An 11,203-nucleotide genomic window follows, 5' to 3' on the forward strand; every position below is an offset into this window, starting at 1 on the left:
CAATTAAATATATATCTAGCTAAACACATTTGAATCTGAATCTGATCAATCTCATACTAGTAAACCCCATAAAAAATACAAAGGTGAGAGTCAATCTAGTTAAAATCAGATCCTAAACTACGCTCACAATCGCTACAATTGAGTATACGGCGAGTATCTATGAAGTCTGATTTTGCTTAGCCTAGATTGTGTAAAATACAAAGGTTATCTTTTGATAGAACATTTTTTTCCAATATCATTCCTATTTTCTATGGACTGGCCCGGTAAAAAAAATTCTAACTGAGATTCCGATGAGATATTTGTCGAACATATACATATAAATGTTACAATCTGATGGTTTCGAAACGGGTGCAGATACAAACATTATAAAGGTTGAATCCCTAAACTCAAGTGTATCTACGGTATTTCACCGTCACTATCCACGGTGTTGCTAAAACTGGAAATTTCTCACAGAAATTAAAACGATGGTATACAGGCGTAAACAACTACAATTGTCTCAAATGATGTAATAAGAAAGGGCGACAATTCCTTCATTCGTTTCTATAAACAACGATTTTTGAAATAGGTATTTTGCGCATTTACCTGGATTTTAAAAAAAAAAATAAATAAACACATCAATAAACTTTTCAAAAGGGGTTTCAATGAATTATAAACTTTATTTTTAAATCTATTTTTATTACACTTGACCTTTAAATGTCTCCCGTTCTTTACACACTGATTTTGATTACGAAACGGGATTACTCCGTTTGGCTGATCAGGGCTCACGGCGACCGGTCGACATGGGATGCTTACTCCTCCTAGGTACCCGATCCCACCTCTGGTGTGTCCAGAGCTCCATGTTTGCCCTACTCTTAATTTTGTATTCTTTATAGGAGTTGTGGTATTACATCTACTTCTTACTTAAATATTTTATTGAAAATGGATATTAACGTCAAAATAACAACTCAACTTTATGACAAACGGGATGATTTCAGCTTCTCCATCATCATCATCATCAACTTCCCATATTTATGTAGCAATATTCCATTATCACATGTATATGGTGTTTATATCTCTCAATTGACTCGATACGCAAGAGCGTGTTCTGCGTATGATCAGTTTCTAAATCGAGGCAGGCTATTGACAAACAAGTTGATTTTACAGGGATTTCAGCGGTCTCGTTTGGAGTCAGCATTTCGCAAATTTTATGGCCGTTAAATTGATTTAGTTTCCCCATATAACCTCTCATTAGGTCAAATGCTGTCTGACGTGTATCATATCGATTGTTAGACCGTTCTTGGCGCATTGATGTTGACTACAGATTTCTCCATTTACCTGATCAAGGCATAAGGATCACTGCGGGTGTGACCGGTCGACAGGGGATGCTTACTCCTCATAGACACCTGATTCCACCTCTGGTGTGTCCAGGGGTCCGTGTTAGCCTAACTCTTTATTTTGTATTCCTTGTAGGAGTTATGAGATTGACCACTGTCCGTCATCTTCGCCTTTCATGGTATAATATGATATGATTTATTCCAAATTAGGGTCCAAACGGGCATATCACTGAACATATACGATTAATTTCACAAATACAATATAGGACTGAGTTCCATTACACAAATATACAATGCTCATATATGCAATGGACATAATACTCATCCTGAAATAAGGGGGTGTCATATGCTGATTACAGACTCCACTGAAATGGAAATGCATATGTAACACAATATTTTGTTTTGTTAGTTATAATATGATACAAAAGGTAACAAGAAACGGTGCTATAGGACAAATTTATTTCGGTAGTGAAATCTCCACTTCTACCAAAAGCAACAAATACAATATTAACAAAACAAAAAACACCTAGTATACCCCACATATCTAAATTATCTGTTAAAGTCACCGTTAAACATCCTTATCCACAAATGAGTGAAAAAGTAATAAAACTGCGTAGATTACAATCTTTCTGCAGAGGGTCGCAAGAGACGGTGCTTTGGGACAATTGGTTTATGTTAGATAACCACTTCTACCCAAACAGCATACACAATTACATACATAGTACCTGTAACAGAAAGTTTTTGCAATGCTTATAAATCTGAAAGGGTTGTTAACTTGTGATACATCTCAGTGTTACACGGACATACAATGCACGTGGAAATCAATTAGGTCCATTAACCCTTGCCTAATGAGCTCATATTAAATATATGCGACATATAGGTACCGTGATTGTAAAATGCAAAGGGCAACAAGAAATGGTGCTAGTGGATGTGAATTGTCCACTTCTATCCAATGTACAATATCACATACAGTACGCAATACAAAAATACTTACCTGAAAACAAGTAATGACGACATCCTGTGGCACCAAGCAGTTTTTCTACAAGTGAAAGGTGAAGATAACGAACAGTGATCAATATCATAACTCATATAAGCAATACAAAATAGAGTTGGACAAACACGGATCCCTGGATATACCAGAGGTGGGATCAGGTGCCTAGGAGGAATAAGCATCCCCTGTCGACTGGTCACACCTGCCGTGAGCCCTATATCTTGATGAGGTAAACGGAGTTATTCGTAGTCAAAATCAGTGTGACAAGAACGGTCTAACAATCAGTATGAAACACGCAAGACAGCAGTTCACCCAATGATAGGTGGTATTGGCAAACAAGATCGTTATAACGACCATCGAATTTGCGAAATGCTGACTTTAAACGAGACTCTTAGAACCCCTGCACCATCAACTTGTTTGTAAGTAACCTGCTTCGATTTAAAACCTGACCATAAGTAGAACAAGCTCTTGCGTATCGAATCAGTTGAGAGATATGAACACCATATGCAGGTGATAATGGAATATTGTTACATAAATATGTTTCAATCACGAACAGGTCTTTGGCATCTTGACTGTCTTGATGAATTTTGTAAAGATTGATGTCTTGATGGCAACTTTTTAAAAATCAAAATTCTAATTTTTAATAAAGCAGGTATACACTTGAAAGAAACCTTTACACTAGACATAGAACCCTTTGAATGAGTCACTTCCTACGAGTACTTAGGTACATATTTACTTCATTGCATCAGGTAGCTTCTCACTTGCTCAATATGAACTGTAAAAAAAAGGCAATTAAGGCTCTTTTCAAATACAAAAAGACTCTCTGTCTTTAAACCTTCGTGTTATCACTGCATTACATGTAGTCATTGGGCAAATGCTGTCTGATGTGTTTAATGCCGATTGTTAGACCGTTCTTAGCACATTGATTTTGACTACGGATAATTCCGTTTACCTTATCAAGATATAGGGCTCACGGCGGGTGTGACCGGTCGACAGGGGATGCTTACTCCTCCTATACACCTGATCCCATCTCTGGTGTGTCCAGAGGTCCGTGTTTGTCCAACTCTCTATTTTGTATTGCTTATAAGTGTTATGAGATTGATCACTGTTCGTTATCTTCACCTTTCATGTATTTGATCATATAATAAAACCAATACCGTATACAGGGAAATATTCGCCCCCGTTTTATTTTCGTCCCTTTCGTCCTCGTTGTCACTGGGCAAAACTGTCTTCTCTCATAGTTCTCAACTATGTCTGGGTGAATTTAAAACAGAAGCGTAGACAGTCGAAAATTACATGGGGCGAAAATAACCCTGTATACAGTAATACTTTATGCCATGGAATTTGGGGATATGTTAATCACTGTTCGTCACAGGTCGTTGCAATTAGATGAATTACACGCTAAGTCGTCTTGTGATAAATTACATATTGAATATTGTCGATATATACATGTACTAGGCATAAGCAACAAAAGTACCACATTTCCTGTCCTTTCTAAGTTAGGCAGACATCCGTTGAGTTTATCAAAGATTCAGTAAAGTTGTGAATAATGATATACCTCTTATGTAATTTTCTCTCTCTTTGTTCCTGAATTGTCTCTCTTACCGTGTCACTTATCTGATGTTCTGGAACTTCACGTTGTGCCGCCGGCATCCCTGTGCCATTGCTTTCTGGACAACTTCTTGTCAATCTTGACACGTTTCTCGATATCAACAACACTGCCCTTGCCTGCCTTATTGTCCAACTTTCCTTCAAACTCATCAATTCTCCCAGTCATGGATTGCATATATGCTGCACATTTCTCTTCTATCTACTTGTCTGATAACACTGCCGTTAAGGCTAGGTCTTACGTTAGTTTTGTAGTGGTTGTATATCGTTTAACGTACCTCTCGAGAATTTTTCACTCAGATGGAGTCGTCAACTTTCCCGGTGAAGGGCTACGAAATTTAAGCCTATGCTTGGCGTTTACCATCTTCGCTAGCCAAGGATCTAGCGGAGTGGATGACCGTAAACCCTTGGCTAGCGAAGATGGACGCTTACGGCCTTTGAGCAGCGAGAGATCTTTATCGTGCCACACCTGCTGTGACACGAGGCTTCGGTTTTTGTTTTTGCGGTCTCAACCGAAGAACCGCTTCATTTAGTGGACTCTTATGACAAGCAAGGGGTACTGAAGACCTATTCTAACCCGGATCCCCACGGGATAGGACTTGGGATCGAAGATGACCATATCATATGGGCAATGAGATTGATCAGTTACATTCGTAATCTTCACCGTTTCATACTCTTTATAATAAACCTTATGCAACAGCTCTTTGGGGAAGAATGATGTATGCGTTAGATGAAATGTTCAGATAAGCATAATTTCATTGCACCCAAAACTATTAAATTTTTAAAACATCATTAATTCAACGTTATTCCGGGAATACAGTGACTTATCGAATGCATTTTGGCATTTGTTATTTGTTTACAAGCACAGACGATCTAGGGACTGTTGACGGTTGGTAGGGTAGGCCTAATCACTCTTTTGTGAATGAAACTAAGGTGAGCAAAATATTGAATATGCATGTGAAGTAACGCTAGGTCTTACGTTAATTTTGTAGGACTTTTGATTGAAGATGACCATATCATATAGGAAATACACCATGTGTATATTAAACCATGGCATGACTATACTACACGCGTTCCGGTTCCAAAGTCAAATAGGTCTGTAATCACGCCGTTGGCAGTACTTAGCCCTAAGTCATTTTGGAAACGCATAGATCTAGTCGTTTACTGATGAGATTTTTTTGGTAGTACATTAACAATGGCGGATTTTGGTATTTTCATTAAGGGGGATTTACCGCAAAGGAAAATAGAATCTATTGGTTTTTAAAAGTGAAGCGATTTTAATATTCACAGTATGTATTAAAAGTATAGAATTAATATTGAGATTAGGCCTAGTAACTGTGAATTAAAGCGATGAAGTGAATCTTAGACTTGATATATATGTGCAATATTATTAAATCAGATGTTAGATCCGCTCGCATACTTGTGGCAAGTGCCAGTGGTAAATGTAGTACGTCCGAAATGGCGAAAGTTCCGGATCGCGGAAAAAGTTTTCACCTACACTGTACCAAAAAGCAGTACTGGTACGTTTTTGTAAATGCCAAAACCCAAACATAATGGCCGAAAGATTGCATTTTTGTAGTATTTGTAAATATCTACATAATATCTTCTTCTTGAGGTAATGTACATTGTTCTGTAACGGCAAGGAGAGAGCTACCTTTTCTAGTGATGTGGTAGAGTCTCTCTCTCTCTCTCTCTCTCTCTCTCTCTATCTCTCGATCACCCGAGTTAAGCAACGGGAGCGTGATCAGCACTAGGCTGAGTGACCGCTACACATTACAAAATGATGGCAGCATAGTGGGAGGAGCACGGACGTGGAACCTTTCGTCCGGGGACGACGGTGGTTGTCGTCGGGAACGGCGGATGATGTTAGTGAAGGGGTGACAAACATTCATAGAAAACTCTTACTAAGCTTTCGTCCGGGGACGACGGTGGTTGTCGTCGGGAACGGCGGATGATGTTAGTGAAGGGGTGACAAACATTCATAGAAAACTCTTACTAAGCTTTGGGACGAAGCTTCCCTGAGTGGGGTTGGGAGGTGGGGGGGGGGGGGGGGGGTGGGGGGGAGTGTAGTTGATGACGGTGAAGATTTAGAGTACAGGACTGGGTTGCTCAAAACCTTGGTTAAATTTAACCACTGGTTAAGCTTAACCAAGGTTTTGAGCAACCCAGTCCCGACTGCCCAGTAGGTTTATTGCGGTGAGGCGACGATGGTGGTCAACCCTGGGTGCGGGTACGGGTCTTCTTGAAGATCCTGGGATGGTTGGGTTCTCCAGAAGGTGGTGGATGGGTCCATCTCCTCTTCCTTGAGTCGCTTGTCCACGAATTCCCACAGTATAGTCGGGAGAAGCTTTCTATTCTTCATCTGTTGTCGATCCACCCTCGGATCTCCCCCAGAAAATGGATTGTAATCTCGGCTGAGATTCGGCTCGGCTGAATATTTGGACTGATGCCTTAACCGAATCTCGGAGCAGTCCTTCATAATTCATGAATGGAAATTTACCTAGCAATTAATGTGCACTTAGGCGACACTGCTCTTCGCTACAAATAAGTTAGTTGACTATTAAACCAAATCTGTACCGCTATTAATGCTGCATTACTTAACGTATAAGTATGTAAATTGCATAAAATATACTATCACTAAAGAAGATGGGTGGACCTGGCGAACAATAAGCCTATTGATGATTGGGCACCGGTTGCGAATCGGGAGTTTAAAATCTGCATTGATGGTACCCACATTTACAATAGATAAGAGCACCGTACCAAAACGCTGTCCAAAATATTTAGAATTAAAAACAAATATATAGATCATACTTCAAAGAAGGATATTTAATCAAATCATCATCAGAATTTGTTTCACAGGCAGCATCATGTATATCAGACATTAAGCGGGTTTTAACACACACATAGTTACATTGATGCCTGGGAGTATCTAACTCTAAGGTACCAAATGACACTGCATATATGCTCGCAACATCCAACAGTACATTGACATATTACCTGATGTGAATGAGAAACCTCAGGTGTGTTGTGCTGTAAATCAAATATGGAATAGCGTTTTCTGTTTGATGCAGTATTAATACTTTGATTTGGATTCAGTTTTTCCCAACAAATGTTTTTGAACAGCATTTACACCTTGCATTTACAACCTACTGGTACTAATATACCGAATATAAGAAAGGCATCAGTTCTCGCCTCTTTTGGTACAACTCTGAGGCCGGTTTTACAGTTATAGAAGCACATTTGCTGTTAGATTTCCCAGCAAATACAAATGGAACAGAAACAGACACTTGGTTTGCTTTTGTTTTTGTACTGAACTGTAGTTCACTGTACCTTTTAGACAGTCTGCACCAGTTGGTTGCATAAGTAACTTCTCACGCATTGTCGAAATTGTTCTCTTTAACTTCCCTTTAAGCTGTCGTTTACATAAACAACATCCACACTTCACAGGAGGCCCCCTACTTGTTTACATGTATTCACTAGCTGCATGTTGGAATCAATTACTTGTGATTTTCATTAGATATCTAGACTGCATAAACTTAGCATAAAATGCCAGAGACAAATAATTAAGGGAAGTCTAATAATTCATAAGAAGAAAAAAATAGGTAGGAAAAATTTGTATTCGAACCACAGATATGCAATCTGGGCCCGTCCAAAACTTAAGTGAGACTGCCGCTATACCACCTCGGCCATCCATCCCATGAAAAATTTTCTTGCTATAAAATCACCCGTCGTGGACATAGAAATTTTCTTGATAATACGACAAAAGTTATACACAAGAAGTAAGTTTTTTTCATAGAGTTGGTCAAGTCTCCATACTTTTATTTACAAAACATTTTACACCTGAACATGTACTAACATATCAAGTTTACTCAGTTCACAATGGAGACTTGGTTCACTCCATATGAAAATCTGCTTGGAGAAGTCAAATCACTGTTATTTTGTGCGTTTTTCGCGTATACGTGATTTAAATAGGATTTTTTCAATGTTCCTTTGAAATGGGCACATCGGAAACATTTATCTCCTGAAATAGAAGAGTTCCTATAGTCTGTTTTATGTAGTTACTGATATATTGTATCCTCTCATACCTACTTGTATATCGCTAATTTAAAAAAAATAAATAAATATAGGAATTCTGAAATTCAAGGAGATAAGAAGTCATTATTTGAACGGAAAAGAAGATGGGTGACTTTATCGAACCAAGAACCCACAAAAGGACAAATATCAAAGTTAAAATTGCATGAAACTCTCCAGAAAAAGAAAAAATTGCATTCTAGTTAAAACAATCAATCCATAGTTTCCCAAAATGCTTTTTCGATGTTGGATGATATACTTGATAGCATATAAATGCTAAATAATATATATAATTTGCAAGTGCAATTTATCTTAAAAGAAGTTATCTAATGCTACGTTCCGTTCCCACTGTCACGGTTCGCGGCATGATTGAAATCGTGGTCTTCATCGTGAAATAATCGTGGTGATCGCATCAAATCTTACTTAATCTTGGCTTCAGTCGTGACAATCGTGTTGATCGTAGATAAAAAGCTTGACTGTCACAAAACATTTTCTACGATAAACAGTCGTTGTAATCGTATCAAATCATATTGCATCGTAACAAAGCGCAACATATCGCATCTAATCACATTGCGCAACATATCGCATCTAATCGTGCTCCCAAATCGTGATGATCCAGACCTGGTGGTTATAAGACTTTTACCTATCGTACTCAAACTTAGCTATGTTTGTTTTGAGTACAACTCTTAGCAAGTTTCGAAACATACTCGAAAAATCTTGAGCATGTACTACATTTTAGTGCGAGAATGATTTTATAAAAGTTTTTTAACATTAACTTTTGAATATGAGCACAGTTTGAGTTTGAGTATGAAAAGGCGCATAAAAAAGTTTATAACCTTCAGGCCTGGTCAATCTTTTATAAGACTAACACCGGTCCCACGATCTGTCACGGTAGTTAGAATATAAGCATACAGCTGCAGTTATGCTGCAAATGCCACGTTGTCATTAACCCCAACTTCCGCCATTTCCAGTGGTTGTGGGTTCACTTTCTAATTGTTTAATGAAAATAATTAAGTCAGTGGTCAGTCGGGCTGTATATAGGGCTGTATATACATGTATACCCGTCAAAGTCCAATCATAGCTCAAATCGTGATCGACCTCGATCCTGAACGTGAAAGACACTTGTATCCTATCGCAACATAGCACACCGTGATGATCATCATATCATCGTAGTCTCGATCGGGATATTTTTAATAAGAACGTATATGATCGTATCTGAACGGGTGATCAGATCGTGACGGATCGTCTCACCTGAAAGTTGGCCAATCGTATCAAAACGCTACAAATCGTATCGATTCGCATCACCTCGGATACCTCGTATCCGAACCAGAAATTCCAGGGAAACCCCGCGATCAGCTACGAATGGTCATTCGTGTCGTTCGTAACGGATTGCACGATAGTGGAAACCTAGCATTAAATATATAGTCTGATTAAATATTCTAAAACGCGGACTTTCACCTTCATGATCATCAACCGTGTTTTGACATTTGGACGTACTTACGACAGCGTAATCGCAAGATCCGGTCAGCTCAGTATATTCCGTTACGATACAACTCCATTATTCGTAGGGGAAAGTAGTCCTGGATACGGTAACTGAAATTTATCTGAGTTTAACATAGCTCGCCGGGAAGCATGACTACTTATCCTACCCCTCAGTTCAAAAGATATGTCCAACGTAAAAGTTTTTGAAAAGTAGGTCAAAGTCCAAGGTCACGTCTTGATAACAAATGAAAGATTTGGTCATGAGGCATCTATATGTGCAATAGCAAGTTAGCTATATCCCCCTTGGTTCAAAAGATATAGACAAGATTAAAATTTCCCTTAAAGTGACAATAACTCTCCTGACATTCGTCCCAGCAAGCCAAAAAGTGTGTTGTTTGCAAACAAAAGATTTAGAGTCCAAAGACTGAAAAAAAAATACTTGAGAGCTTAAATATATATCACTCATTTGATGGTGAAATTGTACTTCATATGATATGCTTAAATGAACCATTTAAATATAAGTGAAAAAAAAATGATTATGTAGCGATCAACCTTAAGAACAATGTTGGTAATGAAACTCATTCCAAATAACTTTAAAGTGGTAAAATTTGGGGGGGGGGGGGGGGGGGGGGGCGTTGGTTTTTTGTTTTTTTTAAAATATGATTATGCCTGATTTTTTCAATATGCTTACAGATGCCCGGAGAACTAGGGGCGCGGCCAGTTTCCATATATTGGCGGTTTTACGTGTACGCCATCCATGGTTATGTTACAGAGATTATGTTTACCGCCCTTTGGGAATTTGTGGTTAACCTGAACTGGAAGTTTCCAGGAAACACTAGCGTCTGGGTGCTCTTGATTTACGGGCTATCTGGCCTGGTGGTGGAACGAATGTATTTCCAATTAAGAGGACGAGTCCCACTGCTTGTCCGCATTCTTCTGTACACAATATGGACGTACCTCTGGGAGTTTTCCACGGGATTTATTCTTAAACAATTTGGTGCTTGCCCTTGGGACTACACTCCGTTTCATGGGGATTTTATGGGCATTATTACATTAGAATATGCTCCATTGTGGTTTTTGGGAAACGTTATAGCCGAGTTGTTTGTGATGAAATATACATTGTGTCTCTACTGGGGTCCAGAGGTAACCTTTCCTCCACTGGTCAATACTCATTCTACTGTACGAAAGACCGAATGACAGATGTGTGAAGTGTATTTACATTATAATACTCCTGTTTGTATTTGTTCAAACAATAAAAGAAAGAAAAATCAACAATTTGTCATTTTTAGGTCACCCGAGTAATTCCAGTGACCTGTTGCTATGGGTCTGCATCCGGTGTTGTGTATCCTCCGTTAACAGTTGAATATTCTTAACTTTTTAGCTCACCTGAGCTGAAAGCTTTAGTGAGCCTTTACAATCACGTTTTGTCCAGCGTCCTTCTATCCATAAACTTCACACATTTTCGACTTATCAAAGGATACAAGTTTGTTCAAATGAACAACCACACAAAACGAAGAACCACACCCTTTTTCAAAGGAAGATATATGAAATTTAGGAAACATTTTGTGGCATCTTTTTAAAAAAAAATTCTCAAGAACCACTGGGTCAATTTCATTTAAACTTGGCAAATCCTCCTTAGATAAGAGAAATTGAGCTTGTTCACATGAGCCATCTTACTTCCAAAGGGGAGATAAAGAATAAAGGTAAAAAATAGGATGGAGTCATTTACCAAAAGACC

The 11,203-nt window shown here is 38.6% G+C and overlaps 1 protein-coding gene across 1 annotated transcript; it reads left to right on the forward strand.

Moving 5' to 3' along the window:
* The first annotated feature begins 4,747 nt into the window (after positions 1-4,747).
* LOC125652662 (transmembrane protein 229B-like) lies at positions 4,748-10,737 on the forward strand. Its single transcript, XM_048882018.2, has 2 exons — positions 4,748-4,845; positions 10,159-10,737. The coding sequence occupies exon 2, from the start codon at positions 10,159-10,161 to the stop codon at positions 10,660-10,662; it is 504 nt and encodes a 167-aa protein (XP_048737975.1). The 5' UTR covers positions 4,748-4,845; the 3' UTR covers positions 10,663-10,737.
* The last annotated feature ends 466 nt before the right edge of the window (positions 10,738-11,203 follow it).

This window comes from Ostrea edulis, chromosome 5 (genome assembly GCF_947568905.1).
Source record: "Ostrea edulis chromosome 5, xbOstEdul1.1, whole genome shotgun sequence".
Classification (NCBI taxonomy): Eukaryota; Metazoa; Mollusca; class Bivalvia; order Ostreida; family Ostreidae; genus Ostrea; species Ostrea edulis.

Bases quoted from the DNA above. Each gene is read 5' to 3' on its own strand.
- LOC125652662 (XM_048882018.2), top strand. From the start codon at position 10,159: ATGCCCGGAGAACTAGGGGCGCGGCCAGTTTCCATATATTGGCGGTTT.